This window comes from Danio aesculapii, chromosome 3, assembly GCF_903798145.1.
Source record: "Danio aesculapii chromosome 3, fDanAes4.1, whole genome shotgun sequence".
Lineage (NCBI taxonomy): Eukaryota > Metazoa > Chordata > Actinopteri > Cypriniformes > Danionidae > Danio > Danio aesculapii.
The window spans coordinates 6,921,103-6,940,759 of NC_079437.1; the positions used below are offsets into that span (position 1 = coordinate 6,921,103).

General features: G+C 36.5%; 1 protein-coding gene across 1 annotated transcript in view; it reads left to right on the forward strand.

Moving 5' to 3' along the window:
* Positions 1-355: 355 nt before the first annotated feature.
* The window catches only part of LOC130220763 (GTPase IMAP family member 8-like), a 34,822-nt gene continuing 15,520 nt past the window's right edge, over positions 356-19,657 (forward strand). The window contains exons 1-2 of the mRNA XM_056453000.1: positions 356-431; positions 13,392-13,477. Coding sequence (XP_056308975.1) covers positions 13,463-13,477 — 15 coding nt within the window. The 5' untranslated portion in view covers positions 356-431; positions 13,392-13,462. The remainder of the gene's footprint in view (positions 432-13,391; positions 13,478-19,657) is intronic.

Here is a 19,657-nt window from a genome sequence, read left to right on the forward strand (position 1 = left end):
ATGTTACTGTATAAACATGGTGTAGTTTATTGGAAAGTTTTATATTCATACAAATAAATAAATTAAACACATTTGTGGTATATGTAAATAAGGACTGGAACAGGATTAACATACCATTCAACATCTAGTAGCCTAAAGAGCGATGTTTAACCAACAAACACATACTGTATGTTGTAGCGGTGTCTGTATTGTTTCAAAAGCAGCGTTGCCATTTACCTGCTCGCTACTCCAAGAATTTGTGTTTAATAGGCATATTCATTGATATTTACTTCCTTTTCAAGCTAGTTTTTAACTCCACCCCTGCTGCGGCTCCGTTTACGCCTTCAGAATAAGACGTTTAGTCTGAAATTGAAAGCAGAAATCTCACACTGTTGGAAGCTTACCAAGAGCATCTGAACACAACCTGTATTTCCAAGGTCTTGCTAATAAAGGTAAGGGTAATAACTGCATTATCATAAGGTGGGAGATGATAGATTTATTTCACATTACACATTGTTTGTTTCACATTCAACTTCGGGTTGGAAAATGTTTTTATTTTTTATCAGTTATTGGAGTTTTTTCAAGACACGTAACTAAGATTATCTACACACAAAAAAAGAATAAAATAAATTATAAGCCATCAGTTTTGTACAACTGCCTGTTAAATTAATCTAAAAGATTCATCTGAAATACGTTTGTTAGCTCTTACACAGCAGTTTCTTTTGAAAACAGGACAAAGAGACCGTAAATAAATAGTTTTTAAAATGGCTTTTATTTCTGTAATAGTTTAATTCACATTAATAGAAGGCTACTTTTATTTTTGTATTGCCAAAGTGCCAGGAGTTAAAATGTTACTACTTACCCCACCTGCAGGGCAAGTTGTGACAGACAGGGGGTTAGCTGTAACACACGCTTAAAAAGGCAGATTTCACACAGTTCATTTAAATCCAGTTTACTTTAAATAGGAGCTATATTTCTTCAGTACTTAACTCAGGTTTTTTTCATTCTATATAGCACAGAATGTGTATTCATTTATCTTTTGGATAAACACATTTGGATTTATTTGCATTATTATCAATTATTATACAAGGCATTTGTTTGCATTATTAGCAGAAAAATGTATGTTTTCTATTAAAAAAGATTTTCTACTAAAAAAACATTTTTTTATATTAAAAAATGTTCCCAAAGTTTCACTCAAAATTTATATTGTTTGTTTAATTGGTGTCCGCATGTGGCTTAATTGTAAGACCCTGTTACAACTAACCCTGCTGTGCTGTGTTTTCCTCAAAACAGGCTAGCAGTCACTGTGTGTTTCTTACATCTTTTTAAATGGGTTCATCTTTTAGCCTATATAATATTATATAATATTATAATTATATAAGCCTATATAATATATAATATTTTAGCCAAACAATATAAGATTTTACTAACATGCTTCCACAGATTTTTTTTTTAATAAAAAAATATTGACTATAATAAAAAATACGTTTATGCTAAAAAAATGGTTTCTCCTGTGTTTCTCATCCAAATATTGCTAAACTTTTTCAATAATTGGCAGGATGACATCTGCCAACACTGTGCTGAAAACCTCGGGAAAATGCCATGGTTAACCTGAGCAAATACCTTAAACTTTGTGCTTCATTTTACCCCACGTTACTTCGTGCCCCGCGCTCCCCTACAGAAATATCCACCATCATATTTATTTAGTTTTTACATATATAACGTTTTAGCCTCTGCTGCTATAAAAGGCATTAAACCAATGAAATCATTTTTAAAAGGAAAATGAAAGATGGGTGAGGATCAATGCTTACTCATGTAGCCTAAACAAACGTGTGTAAATGTACTCAAAAATAAAGGATCTAAATGAGAGCTCATCAACAACACTTTTAATCTTTTAGGAGAAACACTTTTTCTACTGTTGTGAGCATTTTGCGTACTGGAAAGGCTTTTTTCCCCACAGTGAATCAAGAGAGTAAAGTGATGTTGTTTACTCTTCTCTTATATTCTGTCACTGGTCTTCTGTTGAGATGTTCCTCTCTTTACATTTAACAGTGGCTGGAGTGAAGAGAGGAGTACAATTATGCAGACTGACACTTCTTCTAATACGACACCTTCTAATAATTAACACAAATAAATAAATAAATAAATAAATAAATAAATAAACAAATAAAAGGCCTATGTTTTTTTTTATTAATTTGTAGGACTGTGCCACAAAAGGAGGCTGAACGCATGTTTTATTACACAATTAAAAGAATCATTTAAATTGTGTAATAAAATCATTTAAAATCTGCAGAATCATTTCCTACACTTATGTCTGTGTCATAAATGAACAGCATAACTTCCTTAATTGCATTGGGGTCTCTTATACCCGAAACTAATGTATTGCATTGCCAACTTGTTTTTAGCTTAATTTAGCGCAATGGATTCTGGGTTCATCTGCTTGCCTGTATGCTGCATTATATATATATATATATATATATATATATATATATATATATATATATATATATATATATATATATATATATATATATATATTACCAAACACCAATTAGCAATATTACCAATATGTACTGTACAGTGAATTTAGTCTTTCCATAGTCTATCAGTGTCATAATGTGAGATCAAAGTGCAGTGAGAGTGATTGGAGGGTACACTGACGTCACACACTGATCGATCTGCAGTTCTGCTTCTAGTGTGCACAACCCCCCAATAATATCTGTTATTTTCTTGTATTGAGTAGGGTAAAACTTCAGGCCCGGAGATCGTTTTCTCAGACGGTGCCACCTGTTGGGTTGGGGAAAACGGCAGGTCCAGAGACCCAACTGCATGCTCAGACCAGCACTTTCTAGCAAGTAGCAACATCAGACCCCTGAGTAAGGTTATTGATTATTAAAGCGATTCCTGAAAATGACAGTTTATTACAAAAATTTTTGTTTTATGGCTTAAATCACTGATGCATCTTATTACACCAACAACCAATTGTTTCAGTGTTTGATTTGAAAAGTGTCAAAGGATAGCATTAGTTTATGATATTTACAGCTTGCTCTTATTTTATGTATTATTGTAGCATTCAGGGATAATTTTCTAGCAATGTTTTCTGGCAAAATAAAAAACCTTAAAGTAAAAATGTTAAAATAAAATGTATAATAGATAACGCAGTTATTATTTGAAAGATATTTTAGTGCTACAGTACATATGACTGTATTGTCTATCTGAAAGTGCTACCAAAGACAATAACAGTAACACAATAACAGTTAAACAGTGGTTAATAAGTTCTGTAAATACAGATAAGATCTTGAAAAGGAAAATATCAATTCATCTGCATAGAATTTACAATATGAGCTCTCGTAGGTTAAAGCAGAAATAATTTGCCTGTGATGTGTATTTTTTCCCAGTTGAATATTACAATTCAAAAAAAAGGGGGTCTATGCCAACACTAATACAGTGCACCAAATGCTGCAGATATTTCCAGTTTTTTGCTCGAGAAATGAAAAACCTCATTAACAAGAATGTAAAGCATTAATTTTATTTGATGTTATTTTCTTTGCAATAAATAATTATTAATCCAATTATTATTTTTCACCACTTTTCTCTGCATTGTTTGCAGCTCGATGACTTGCAGGACCTCATGAAAAAAGTCCTCAAAAATAAAGTTTGTTGTGAGAAAATTACTTAAGAGTACTATAATTTATTGTATGTGAAGAAAGAAATAATATTCATTCCCTCAACTCAATACTAAACAGTGTGGAAAAATGCTTAATGACAATAAATGAGCAATAATTACAAATTCATTCATTCATTTTCGGCTTAGTCCCTTTATTAATTTGTGGGGGGAACCTGAAAATTCCCAGATGTGTTCTTGATATTGATATTGAGGGCAAAACTCACTCAAGAAGTCCCAGAAGTTATTGCAGCTGAATAAAGGAGGTGGGAAGTGCAGCATTTTATTTAGATTTATTATTAAAGTTCAGAGATATCACTTATTTGTCTCAGGAGTTTCTCTAAAAGAAACAGTGAAAGTAAACAATATCATGAAAATCTTAATAAAGGAATAAACATTAAGGGTGTTTATTTGCTGAAAATTTTATTAAAATCTGTTTTATTTATATTGTGCACCGTATATTTGTAATGTCTTTATGCAGAGTATATATTTAAAAAAAAGGGGGAAAAACAATAAATGGTTGTATGAATAATGCTGCAATATTTACATAATTGTCCATTAAAAACGTGTGAAGGTCGTGTGACCATCAGGAAGAACGCAGCATCTCATTTCTCACAGGATGCATTCTCTGTTCTTGAGGTCTCCCGAGTTCGTTCTTCTGAGGTAATCCAGCAAGACCGGTTTCCACAAGAACGTTTGTTTCTTTATTTACCCAGATAAAAATCCCATTGAGATCAAGATCTCATTTACAAGGGTGACCTGGCCAAGAGGTCCGCAACACACGACTTATGAAAAAAATATAATAATAATAATAATAATATTATCATTAATAATAAATAGAAAATCAATATAAGGTAAAAATACAGTTCAGTTGTTCAGCTTTACCACATTTCAATATATTAAAAACACATACATTGAGAAATGGACTGTTGTTGTTGTTTGTTAAATAGGTTAAAGCGACACGATGTCATTGGGATGAGCTCAGATATTTTTAATTCAGACTGAAGAGTATTCCAGGATGAGGGGGCGGCATGACTAAAGGCTCGCTTCCCTATTTCAGAACCCGGGGAACAGTCAAATAATAAGATTCACTTGATCGTAGGGCATACTGGCTTTTAGACTTATGAAGAAGGGAACATAGGTATGAAGGCACCAGTCCCAGGAGAGCCTTGTAGACCAGAGTCATCCAGTGGGTGTACCTTCTTACACTCAGAGAAGGCCACTCAGCTTTGGCATACAATTCACAATGATGAATAAGTCTTTGACAGCCAGTAACAAACCTTAGAGCACTGTGATAGAACGTGAGTTCATTCTCTGCATTCTTGAGAAACAGCCCATGTGTGTGTAGCCATGTGGCATGCTGAGCTGTTTAGCTCTGAAACGAATAAATCTTCTTGAACTTGAAATCTTCTTTACTCTTCATGCTTGAGCAAACAGTACAATATCCCAGTTTATGATAATGTCAACATGAAACACCTTGGGATTCGTTTTAAAAATGACTCGTTTGAATGATTTTGAGTTGAATTATGTTTTTATTCACGTACAGCTGTGATACACACTGCATGAAAGGCCATTTTCAAACATCCATAAAAGGGGCTCTGCAAAGAACAAATAGGGAAGGTTTTTAGGACAAAACCATGACTAGATTGTTAAAGTCATTGTCTGTTTTTGTTAAAAAATAAATAAATAAATAAACTACTTCAGTGTATCGCTGGTTCAAGTCCTGGGGGCTGTTTTATAAAAGCCGTGTAGAAAAGTGAGAATTAAAGTCAAAAGACTGACTTCAATGAGCCAAACTAAATGCCCATGCTCAAATTGGTTCAGTAACAGCAAGTTGAAGATCATTTGATCTAATTAATCTGAGTTCAGATGAAATAATCCAGATAACTGCTCGTGCACATTACTGTCGTGAAACACTGAAGGTCGAGCAAGGATGCATCAATTATCAGAATCAGTTTTATTGCCAAGTGTGCTTCACACACACAAGGAATTTGTTTTGGCTACAGAAGCTTCCAGTGTACATAAAGTGACAAGTGACAACACAAAATAAATATGGAAAAGAGAAAGATGATAAACATTTAACAGATGCAGTTAGTCAAAAAATCTGGATGCTGAATTGTGTGTATTAATTTGTTATAAATTTGATTTGTTATAAATATACAGGTTTTGTCAGTTTGGTGGCTAATTCGTATGAATTCGTTGAGTTCAGCCATATGAAATTGTACGATTTTAAAAAGTAGGCGTGGCACCTAACCCCACCCCTAAACCCAACCGTCATTGGGGGATGCGCAAATCGTACGAAAATGTAAGAATTAGATCGTAAGAATTCATACGAATTAGCCACTAAATCAAAAAGTTACGAATTGCCGTGAGATTGTGTTGGGACAACAGATCACTCTGCGTACCGATGGCAAATGTTTTTGCACATTAGTGTGAATATTTCCCTTGTACAGTCTAACCGGTCTGCTTCTCCTTTATTTTAACAATTTAATTTGACCGTTTATTCTTTTCTTGTTCACAATCACAGATATTTTAAGTGAGAGTTTCGGAACTTGTCTGAGTATATTACATCTGAGAAATTCACTACACGTCTATACTGATATACAGTATTTAAACAGCTATCAATTTTGTTCAATTGATATGCTTACATAAAACGTAGTGCAAGATAAATACCTTTATTGACCATAGACTGTTAAACAAACGGTAGAACGTGATGACGTCAGTAATATGCAAATTAACGTATGACATAATCTAGCAACTTTTAGCAACTTTTCGAGCAGAGCTTACCACCTTTTTATTGAAAATAGTTGGCAACAGTGGTTTAAATGCTCTTACAGAATGAGTTCAACTAAGAAAATTAAATAGTAATATTATAGTACCATAGTAAACGCTCACCCTGACCTGACGCAGGAGAAAAAAATCACATTTTTACAGTGCATCCATGCCTAACTATTTTTAAGACACTTGCACTGCTAAAAAATCTTTTCTTACTTAGAGTTTTTGTCTTGTTTCTTGTCCAAATATCTAAAAAGTCTTAAATGAAGAATCATTTTCTAGACAAGTAAAAAATATTGTCATGTGTTCAGAAATAATGTCAAAAATAAGCGAGTTTTTCCTTAAATCAAGCAAAATAATCTGCCAATGGGGTTAGTTTGAATATAGATTTGCTTACCTCATTGGCAGATTATTTTGCTTGTTTAGATAATAATTTCTAAAAACCAAACAATATTTTTGCTATGATATGCTATCTTCTTATTTTTTTAATTAATTGCTGTGTTAACAACATTCCCTTGAGTGCTGAGGTTTATTTAAAATCAATATCACGCCAGTATATTTGGTTTGTCTACAACAGGACACATCATTCTCTTGTGTCTGCCAGGCATTGACTTGTGAATATTTATGCAGTAAATATGTCAGTAATAAGCAAATTGACGTATGACGTAATCTAGCGACTTTTCGGGCAGAGCTTAGCGCCTTTTCATTGAAAATAGTTGGCAACAGTGTCAGACGAATTCTATGGATTACCTAGGGAGACAACGTTTGTTTACCAAATGAGATGAAAAGTGCACCTTCAAAGCTTTATACTATGTCTATAATGTGTATCTCTCATGTATTCGTGAAGATTCCGCAGTTTTTTTTTCTGACCACAGTTTACATGTCACACATGTATCACATGGACGATTGTAATAACAAAGCCCCGTGGGCGTGGCTGCATTAAAAATAATGAGCTCAGACTGGGAAACTAGACATGTTGGTTTGATACTGATTATTTTATCAAACAATGTTTGTTTTCAACATGCACGCTGCATTTAAAAGTAGACACTTGAAGCTTTGTATAGATATATGCGAAAACAAAACACACAGACATGAGACAGAGTTTCAGTGCATTTTACTGACCTGTTTCTAAAAACAGTTCACGGAGAGAGAAAAGAAAGAATGCCTACACTGTTTATTATCCTTATTTTGCAAAAGCACATAAGTTTGTTGTTGTTGTTGTGAGTGTACACAAAACGTAGACATCTAACAGATTAGATTGATGTATTGCTCTTATCTGTACAATCTAAACTGAAAGTGTAATTTAAGTTTTTTTTTTTGGCGTTAGCAGAAGAAGACAGCTCAGAACACGTATACACAGTCTTCAACACCTGAAGGTTAAGCGATGTGTGCTCTTGCTTCACTTGTAGAAAATCCCGTTATTTATTCATAAATCTCACTTTGATTATATATAGCTACTCTGCTAACATGAAAACCGCTGTCATATTTCCTAGTTCCTCTGTAAGGCCCACCCTCAAGAGGCTCTGATTGGTCAGCTAACATAATGTGCTGGATTCACGGATTGACTCCACCTCACACCCTACAAGCACGCGCTTTTGCGCTGTGTAAACAGTCCAGTCAGAGCAGCGTTAGCTACCTGAATCAGACAGAAAAATGAAGAGCACACAGCTCAACCTCACGCCTGCTCTTTAAAATAAAATCTGACAAGTGTCTTGTACATATATTCGGAATAAGCATGTGTCAGTAATATGAAACGTTCACATATTTTTTGCGAGATCTTTTGTAGAATGCACTGCTGAGGATTGTGGCTGATTACAGCGGTTTGAATGATAAATATAAATTTTTAGCTCAATTGTTAGCAGTGCCAAACAGTATTTCCCCTTGTTTACATCCTTGATTATGTCCTCGCACCACCATACCATTAACACTGCATGTTGTTGATCAATTTTAACAAATAAAAATTCTTAGGGTGCTTTCACACCTAGGGCTTTATTTTGATGATCCATGCGCAAAGTCCAAAGCGCAGGACGCAAACGCATTAAGGGCGTGTCAGAATCCACTTTTGCTATTTTAAGGACGGAAAAATCCGCTTTGCACCACGGCGCATGGTCTAACAGGGTTGAGCTTATTCCCTTAATAAGTTATATAATCAGTTGCGTCGCGCCATAGCGCCATTTGCTATTTACCTGAAGGACTTTGTAAGTGTAAAAACTGAACACTTCACTAGCGAGAAAACAGTTAAACAGAGCATCTGCAGCGCGAGAATGAGAGATGAGCCTTCTCATTGTTTACTTTCACTTTCACTCTAGGGAAACCTTGTACGCACAGACATCCATTAGCCTACATGATTAATTTAGTTTGTTAAGAGCAAAGATTTGATCAAAACTATGTCTAAATTCAGTTTTAATTTCCAGCAAAGGAATAAATGAACAATAACAATGACGTGTGGTCAAACAAATGAGTTATATCCTAATACACATGCTGTGCTCCATATGGTCTAAAACCTGACAGGTGGACAAATCTAAGCTTGTTTTTAATAAAACAAATATAAATATGCAGATAAACAATAATACTGCTAATAATAATGACATTATACAAAAGCAAATTATTACGAATAAACTGAAAAAGCCCCCACCCCAGATAAAGTAGGCATGAAAGTATGGTGTTTATATTTATGTAGAAAATAATAATTTTTGTAATATTTTAATCCTTTAATTCTTTTTCATTTGTAAAGATATTTGTGTATTGTTGTACACCCTGTGTGTATTAAGCAATGTGTAAGCGAGGTGCACAACTAACGCACTCTGCGCTGGACAATAGACCTGATTTGATCTGGTCTACTGAATAGTCTATTATAGTTTCTCAAAATAGCAACGCTCCAGCAATGCGCCTCAACACGCCTCCTTTTTTAAATAAGAACGCCTATGGGCGCACATATGAGCGCAAATGCATTTGCTATTTAAACAGTGTGCTGCAAAACGTCAAAACCACTCTTGCGCCAAGCTAAAACTAGCAAACAACAATTGCATCACGCCTTGCGCTGCATTGCGCCGGGTGTATGATAGGGCCCCTAGACTTTTGTTTTGGAATCATCTCTTTGCCTAGTTAGCGCGATTCGTTTGGCATATGTGAATCCAGCAATCGCGCTCTGATCTGTGCCAAAACAATCGGTCCGAGATCGCCTGAATGAGGTGGTCTCGGCTCAATTAAAACAAACTCTAGAGCAGATCGATTGTAGAGAGAAAGCGATACGATTCGAGCCCAGCTATATCACAGTGTTTTATGGATTTTGTTTTACGGACAAATGACGAAAGACAAACACAAAGGTGTGTGTGTTAATCTATACTTAATGTTAACCTGAGGGAAGATGGAAATATGGAATGAATGACTGGATGCGTGCGAGATGACAGGGCCCTTTGTCACTAGCAGCGTACCGAGAGGAAAAGGAGGGGTGAGTAGACATATGTATGTGCGTGTGTGTGAACGTATGAGTGTGTGTGTGAACCAGTGCGGTCGTCAGAGACGCAGGGAAGAAGCCCGAATACTTCACAACTATACATATACTTTTCTCTTTATTCCTGTTTAAGAACAAAACAACAAATAATAACAGTGATGAAAAACAGATTAAAATGTGTTCAACAGGTTATGGAAAAAAGACCCAATAGTGCGATCTGTGGGCCGTAGCACAGTGCTCATTCAGTAAAGGTACAGCTAAACAGATGTGTGTTCAGTCTTGATTTGAATGTGCCTAATGTTGCAGCACATCTGATCATTTCTGGAAGCTGATTCCAGCAGCAGGGGGCGCTGTTAGTAGCTGAAGGCAGATTCACCCTGCTTTGACTGAACTCTTGGAATTTCTAGTTTAAATGATCCTAAAGATCTGAGTGATCTGTTAGGTTTGTACTCAGTGAGCATATCTGTAATGTATTGAGGTCCTAGGTCATTTAGTGATTTATAGAGCAGAAATAATACTTTACACTGGCTCCCAGTTACATTCAGAATAGAGTTTAAAGACCTGAGGACAGGTGTGATGTGCTCTGATTGACCGGTAAATTGAGAGCTTTGCCTTTTGGCTCAGCTCCTTCTTTAACGCAACGGACCAATATATTGCCCGCATTACTGCTGCCGCTGCACCTATCCACCTGACAATCTCACGCTCCATCCTTCCCTCACTCGTGAACAAAACCCCGAGATACTTGAACTCCTCCACCTGGGGTAAGGACTTTCCTCCAACCTGGAGATGGCAAACCACCTTTTTCTGGTGGAGCACCATGGCCTCGAACTTGGAGGAGCTGATTCTCATCCCAGCCGCGTCACACTCGGCAGCAACAAGCCCAGTGCTTGCTGAAGGTGCATGTTCGATGAAGCCAACATAACAACAACATCTGCAAATAACAGAGATCCTGTGGTCCCTGAACCGGACCCCCTTCAGCCCTAGGCTGTGCTTTGAAATTCTCTCCATAAAAATTATGAACAGAATTGGTGACAAGGGGCAGCCCTGCTGGAGTCCAACATGCACTGGAAAGAAGTCTGACTTATTGCTGGCAATGCGAACCAGACTCCTACTCTGTTCATACAGGGACGAGATCCAAATTCAGGCTTGTTACCATTAGTCAAAGCATTACGAGTTAACATGAACTGTCAATGTTCATTCATTCATTTTTCTTCGGCTTAGTCCCTTATATATCATGGGTCACCACAGTGGAATGAACCGCCATTTATTCCAGCATATTTTTTACACAACAGATGCCCTTCCAGCTGCAACCCAGTACAGGGAAACACCCATACACACTCATTCACACACACTCATACAATACGGACAATTTTAGTTTATCCAATTTCCCTAAAGCGCATGTGTTTGGACTGTGGAGCACCCGGAGGAAACCCACACCAACACGGGGAGAACATGCAGACTCCACACAGAAATGACAACTGACGCAGCCGGGCCTCAAACCAGCAATCTTCTTGCTGTGAGGCCACAGTGTTAACCGCTGAGCCACTGGGCACTTTATATTGAGTCACAGGTCACGCTGTTAACAAACATACACTATTATCTAAGACTATTACCTCAATAGACAATGAATTAGCTGCTTATTAATAGTTAGTAAGGTAGCAGTTGGGTTTAGGATTTGGGCAGGATTAGGGATGTAGAATAAGATCATACCTTATAAGTGCTAATAAACAGTTAATATCTTAATAGGTAATAAGCCAGTGATCGACATACTGTTGTAAGACAGACATTTAATATGTACATGTGGAAATTTTCGCAGCGGTAAAAAGAGTACTGAAAAATCATACTCAAGAAAAAGTACCATTACTTGACAAAAAATGTAGTGCAAGTAAGAGTATCTGTTGTAAACTCAAAGTGTGAGTAAAAAGTAGCCTTTAATGGCTCGTTTCCACTGACTGGTACGGTACGGTTCGGTTTGGTACGGGTCACCTTTATCAGGCTTGCGTTTCCACTAACAAGGGTACCCTTTTGGTGGGTGTGGTGTATGACAGAAAGTTTCAGTCGACGGCATTCTCGCTCGAGGAAATGTCTACAATATAGCTGTACGGGTCACTTACATATATGAAAAGCACTCCTCACAAAACAGATGCTTCATACACATAATACTTGTGTAGAAATGTTTATTACTAACTTTACTATGAACATGAGTTGATTATAACTGCAGATCAAAGACAGTGTGAAACAGCCTACTGTAACATCTGTAATTATATTAAATAACTAAATAAATGAACATATATAAACACATACAGCCCCTTACAGTCTCCGATATGTAACCAACTACAGAAGAACTACACACAGCAGACATTTCGTCAGTATTTAGGTTCAAAACAACACATAAAATATAGCCCACAGTCAGTGTAAACCTCTCATCTGTGTCTTTAATCTTCAGCAGCACATGTAGCCTCTGTTAGACAGTAATTCCGTCATTCTGAGTTCATATTAGTCCAAAAGGTGAAGATAATAAGTTAGTTAATCATGGCATTTTGTTCATGTTTGCTGAATAATAATGTGCTCCTTTTTTTCCGGCTTCTCCTTTGTTTCTTCACGCTTCACTCTCGCGTTTGTCAGTGTCTGACAGGATCGGGTTTCAAAAGCTCGTCAATAATCAAGCGCAGGTTATTATCATCAGCTCAAGAAGTTTGTTATTTCAGATATAATGTTAGACGCACGCGAGCGCTAGCAAGAAAGCGAAACCGCTCGCGCCTCAGACTGCCTCGTAAAAAACTACGGGGCAGAGGGTAAATCAGCTCTACTCCATGGGTTTGTGGCTATTTATCAAGACGACGACAAGGTTTGTTTGAGCCCAGATCAACCATGGCTCGTTATTATATGTATAAATAATTCCACTGTAATCTCTCGGCTGTGTATTTCAAACATGGCACTTTTTTTGTTTTCATTCTGGCTTGTTGCGTAAGCGAATGACGTATCTCTGTAAACCAATAGCGTTCAGCTGCGCGTCTAGCTCCGCCTTTTGGTACCCTTTCTCTTTTTTGGTACCCTTTCGAAAGGGTGCCGAAAAAGTGGTACGGTACGGTTCGGTTCGGTAAGCTTTTTGACAGTGGAAACGCCTATAAAAGCGTACCAAACCAAACCGAACCGTACCGTACCACTCAATGGAAACGGGCCATAAATCTACTCAGTGACTCTTTTAAGGGTGTTTCTAAATGTAATTGAAATGATTTGTCATTAATTCATTTAATGTGAGAACATGTTACATTATTTTATGCACCTTTAAATATATTAATACTTTATAGATATGAGCCAACAAAAAACTAGTTATTTTGTCTTGCTCTATGTGCCATATCAATTTTCTTCATGTGTTTGATTCTGAAATACATCGAAACCAGTACCAAAGTATTCTAAAGTGTTTACCCAAATGCTTGTTTTTTTTTAATCCTAACATATGTGCTTTATCTACTGGATTTGATCTTTCTCTTAGAGTTGTTGCTCCTCTTTTTGCAGGTGAAAATTAAAGTGCTTTCAGGAGCAGTGAACAAAACCAACTGAAGCTCACATTCATACGAATCTCAGAGATGTTTTTCTGTAAGGTAAGTTTACAAATATCTGAAATCAGATTTATTTTAAGCTATAATGATTTAATGCTATATGTAAAATACTATAAATTATAACCTTCAGAAAGGACGTTAGGTGAAAACGTAAAAAGAAATGGCGATGCGCATAAAAAATAGGTTGATGGAAACGGCAAGATGCACACAACCTTTGAAAATGCCCATAAGAAACATGTGCATAACTGAGTAGGATAAACGTTTTATTCGATAAGATGCGCATAAACTACGATGGAAACTATTTTACCAAACAAATTCCAGTATGTGTATTAAAAAGATCATGTGGTGATGAAAATGTGTGTAATTGGACAAACCAGCAGGCTGAGCACACTGTAGAACATCTGAAATGTTGATTTGGTCGTTCTAAAACACTGAAACCATCTCAGTATTAGTGTTATTATATTATTAATGACCTTCAGAACTGTCCAAATCATCTGTGCTCTGCGTCTCATGGCTTTTAATGTCTCCAGGCGTTCATTACATGTCGGCATTGTCTTCTGAGGTGAATGTCATTTATTAAATGAAGAAAAGACTCACTCAGCTTCTTCTACCACAGTAAATTCCTCTTTTATTGTTGATATTTGGAGCCAGTTATTTAGCAAGTGACGATTTTGTTCTCTGGTTGGATGGAAACGCTGCTTTATTTGCATATTTTTATGCAATATTCCAGTTTTACACATAAATTGAATGCATTTTTGGATGGAAACATTGTTCTTTGTGTGACTGAAATATAGGCAAAGTCACAAGAATGGCTTGTCCTTTTTAATGAATAATTATATTAAATTTGCTGACCTTCAACAGAGACATGTATACTGCAACTATAGATTAATGAGATTTTATAGAAACAATTTTTTTAGAACTGCTTACATTCTAAATGTTGTATCAACCTCCACCTTTAAAAAAGTTAAAATGGGAACCTTAAATTAAACATCTCCACTGAACACAGAGGCAATCCAGAGTCGTAGTCAGATTTACAGGCAGATGGTCAGAAGGCAGGCAGCAGACAGGGATAAACAGACAATCAAGGTGCGGGTCAAAACTCTGCAAAACAAGACAAAGTAAATGCGTTGTAATGTCACAAAATGTAAACAAGACTCAGCAACTAGTGTGTGTCTGTGCTGCTTAAATAGCCCATGTTATCAATGTATATACCAGTAATCTGCTCGGGCTGGATTGATCCACTCCCCTGCCCCTAAGAGCAGCTTCCAGACTCTCCAAATACAGACCAGGGGGGAGGTGGAGCAGAGGTAGAAAAGGGGGAGGGATGGAGGGCAAGGACCCTGCAGCAGAGGTGTACCTGAAGCGTGGAGCTGTGGTGAAACCTGGAGTGTGGAGCTGCAGAGGGCCTTGAGCGTGGACCAGCTGAGGGCCTGGAGAGTGGAGCTGCGGTAGGTCTGGGGGCTCAGGTTCAGCAGGCATAGGTGTGTCATACCCCCACAGTGGGTCAGGAGGCTCTTGTTCAGGAAGCACTGGCAGTTTAAGTAAGGCTTGGGTTCAGGGGACTGATATTTCATTTAATCCCATTGGGTCAGGAGGCTTTGGTTCAGGAGGCACTGGAAGTTCATATAACCCCAGTGGGTCAGGAGGCTTTGGTTCAGGAGGTACTGGCAGTTTGTATAACCCCAGTGGGTCAGGACGCTTTGGTTCAGGAGTCACTGGCAGTTTGTATAACCCCAGTGGATCAGGAGGCTTTGGTTCAGGAAGCACTAAAGGGTCATACGGCTTTGGGGAGTCACACTGCTGTGGCCGCACTGGGAAGTCACACAACTCTGGCAGCCATTTGTGGAACTTAGGTTTTGGCTCTGGCCTTTCGTGGGACTTAGGTGGCGGCTTTGGCCTTTCATGGAATTCGGGAGGATCTGACACCCACAATTCGGGGGATTCAGTGGTATTTGGTGTCTGCCATTCGGGGAATTCAAGAGGATCTGGAGCCTACCATTTGGGTAACTCAAGAAGATCTGGCGCCCGCCATTCATGGGACTCAAGAGGATCTGGTGCCTACCATTCGGGTAACTCGAGGATCTGGCGCCTGCCATTCGGGGGAGTCAAGAGGATCTGGCGCCCACCATTCAGGGATTCAAGAGGGTTCAAAGTAAAATAACCCACACTCAAAATAAACAACCACCTTGCATAACAAACAAACAAAGCCAATATAAAACAAGCCTCCCCATATGAGATAATCCTTGCTGTTTTTTTTTTTTTTTTTTTTTTTTAAACATTCTCTTTATTGCATTTTTACATCAGTACAAATGATAACTTTTACATATGTGTACTTTTTTCTTTTTAAACACAAAATTGTAACATCACGTTACTATTATATAAGAGAACAAAAACTAAAAAAAAAAAAAAACAAGAGAAATGGGGGGGAAGGGGCAAAGAAAACAGAAAAAAAAAGAGAAAGAACAAAACTAAATAAGGGGGGATATTTGAGGTGCATTTACTAAGGTTCAATCACTGCTCTCTTGTTAAAGTATTCAATAAATGGATTCCATATTACATGGAAATTCTTTGTTTTATTTTTTAGGGAAAGCCTTAGCTTCTCAAGTTGCAGACAGGACATGACATCCTTTATTAGTGTGGAGCAACAATATAGCTAATATAGCTAATATAGCTAAAATAGGCCCAGGAGAAATTTGTTTTCCCACCACTTCTGATATTAATTCAAAAACTGAAATCCAATAGTTAACCATTTTAGAACAACTCCAAAACATATGACCAAGCGAAGCTGGGGTTTGATTGCATCTATCACACAGTGGGTCTACGGCAGGGAACATCCTAGAGAGCTTTAATTTAGATAAGTGGAGTCGGTGCAGAATCTTAAATTGTATTAAACCGTGCCTGATACACACAGAACCAGAATGAACTTGTTCCTGTGCTTCCTCCCATTGCCAATTTTCAATTTCTGCTCCGAGATCCTCTTCCCATGCCATTTTGAGATGCTCTAATGACACGTCACATTCTAACTGAGATAATTTATTATATATAATTGAAATTCCTCCTTTCATAAATGGGTTCTGTAGAAACAAAGTTTCTACTGAGGAAGTTTGTGGTTCATTAGGAAATGTTATAAAATTCTTTTGGGCAAAACTGCGAGCTTGTAAATATTTGAAAAAATGGGTACTTGGCAGATCATATGTCTGCTGTATTTGTTGAAACGTTGAAAAACAGTTATCAATGAAAAGATCTTTAAAGGAGTGTATCCCTTTATTTGACCAGACATGAAACAAAGAGTCAGTTTGAGAAGGGGTAAATGAATGATTCTTAGTCAGTGGGCTTAAGACAGAACATGTTTGCCACTTAAAGTGTTTTCTAACCTGTTTCCAAATTTTAAAAGTATTAGACACCACTGGATTGTTTAATCGAGGTGTGGGGGGGGTAGATAAGGCCGAGTAAAGTAGAGCTGGCCAAGAGGAAGGGGAACATGACTTATTTTCCATGTCACCCCAATCTGTTAATCCCTCCTTTATCCCAAAAGAAAGTGCCCTTATATTACATGCCCAGTAATACAACTGAAAATGTGGTAAACTCATCCCTCCTTTCATTTTAATTCTTTGTAAATATATCTTCTTGATTCTAGGATTTTTTTTATTCCAAATGTATTGGGTAATCATTCTATCTATTTTCTTAAAAAATGATTTATTAATAAATACTAGGATACATTGGAAAAGAAAAAGATATTTGGGCAAAATAGTCATTTTTACTGTGTTAATACGGCCAGCTAACGAAAGAGGAAGATTGGTCCATTTTTTAAAGAGTCGTTCAGTGTTTTCATATAGTTTTAAGCATATAGTAACTTAATAAATGAAATAAAGTTTGAACCGAATCCAAATTTAGCAAGAGTGGCAAAAAGATAATCCCACTCTACCCGATCAAAGGCTTTTTCAGCATCCATAGAAATAAGTATTTCAGGTTGAGTGGGACTATGATTAGATGTATAAATAATGTTTAATAGTCTTCTGATATTAAAAAATAAAAGACGATTCTTAATGAATCCTGTTTGGTCTGTGGAGATCACTGCGGGAAGAATTTTCTCAAGGCGAGTGGCTAGAACCTTTGCCAAAATTTTTTGGTCCACATCAAGAAGACTGATCGGCCTATAGGAACCAGGATCTAGGGGATCTTTGTCTGTTTTGTGGATTAAAGAGATATTAGCCTGGTAGAATGTTGGCGGTAAACAGCCCTTATCAAATGATTCATTAAAAACGTCCAGAAGCATTGGCGAGATTTGATCACTAAATTTTTTATAAAATTCGGTTGTGAAGCCATCTGGGCCCGGGGCCTTAGAACATTGCATGTTAGTTATAGCCTTTTTTATTTCCTCAATTGTCAGTGGCTGTTCTAAAATTTCTTTGTTTTCTGTGTCTAATAAGGGTATATTAAGTGATTCTAGAAACTGGGTTAAATCAGATGGGTTGTTAGTAGATTCAGAGGAGTATAATTTGACATAAAAGTTTTTAAAAATATTATTAATTTCTAATGGATCGGATATAACTTGTCCTGTATTATTTTTGATTTCCATTATTGTTCGTGATGCTGCTATTTCCTTAATTTGCCAAGCTAGTAATTTACCTGCTCTCTCTCCGTGTTCATAATATGTAGCCTATGCCCGTATCAAACGATTTTTTATTTCTGTAGTGGATAATAATTTAAATTCTGACTGGAGAGAGAGCCTTTCCTTATATAGTTCTGCTGATGGGGAAATTGCATATTTTTTATCTATTTCTAATAGTCTATTAGTCAATTTAGCTTTTTGTTCTCTTTGCTGTTTCCTAATTGAGGCACTGTGAGAAATGATTTGTCCACGCATATATGCTTTAAATGCTTCCCAAATTGTAGATTTGGAGACATCTGTTGTGTTATTTGTCTCCAAATATAATCCTATTTGAGCCTTGGTTTGTTCTATAAAGTTAGTTTCTGCTAATAAGTTATTATCAAATCTCCATTTAATCATGTCGTATTTCGACTCAAACTTTATCTTAAGAATTAAAGGGCTATGGTCCGATATTACCATTGCATCATAATCACAATGTGTTACCTCTGGCAAAAGTTTGTGATCTATTAAAAAATAATCTATTCTTGAAAATGTATGATGAACGGGTGAAAAAAATGAATACTTTCGTTGGTTTGGAAAAGTGTACCTCCATGGATCTATTATTTTAAATTTGTTCATAAACATTTGTAGCAATTTGGCTGATTTTGGCAAAGGTATTATCCTATTTGATGATCTATCTAAGATAGGATCCAGCACAAAATTAAAGTCACCTCCCATAATCAATTGGTGAGTATCTAAATTAGGCAGGATATTCAAAATAGAGGATATAAATCGATCATCATCAATATTGGGGGCATATATATTAACAAATAATGTTGGTGTGTTGTAAAGTTGTCCCGCTACAATAACATATCGTCCATTTGAATCCGAAATTACTTTTGTGGCCGTAAATGGTATACCTTTCTTTAATAATATTGCCGTACCTCTAGACTTAAAATTAAAATTTGAGTGGAAAATTTGTCCGACCCATCTTCCTCTTAAACGGTTCCGGTTCTTTAAATGAGTTTCTTGTAAAAATACAACGTCTGCCCCTAATCTCCTAAGATGAGCTAACACATTTCCTCTTTTTATTGCTCCATTAAGACCCTTACAGTTCCATGAAATAAACTGGACCGAATTTGTATTAGTACATAGTGTCTTCTTAGTCATGATCCGAGTTTTGAGAAATATTGTGAGAAGCAGTTTTTAGAGTGTACAGGGAAAAAGAATGAATAAATAAATAATATAAAATAAACAAGAGAGTTGGAGGGAGGACGGAGAAAAAAAAAAAAAAAAAAACCTGAACCAACAAAATCTGAACAAGTTGAACATAACTCTGTCCATTGTGTGTATGAACATCACACAAAAAACAGCAGAGTAAGTTTAGAGGACTTCTTCTGTTGTTAACGTTACTCATTACTTCAACCAAAGGGTAGTAAACCATTTGACTTACCACTTAGCTCCTTTACAAAAACAAATAAGGCACTCATTAGACCAATTTACATGTACTATTTTCACTTTACTATAATCATTGCGGTTCTTTTTTTTTTTATTTTTTTTTTAATAAAGTTATGTATATGCCCAGCAATATATTAATGTTATTTTTTCTTAAGTGTCCAAGCCTGATAAAA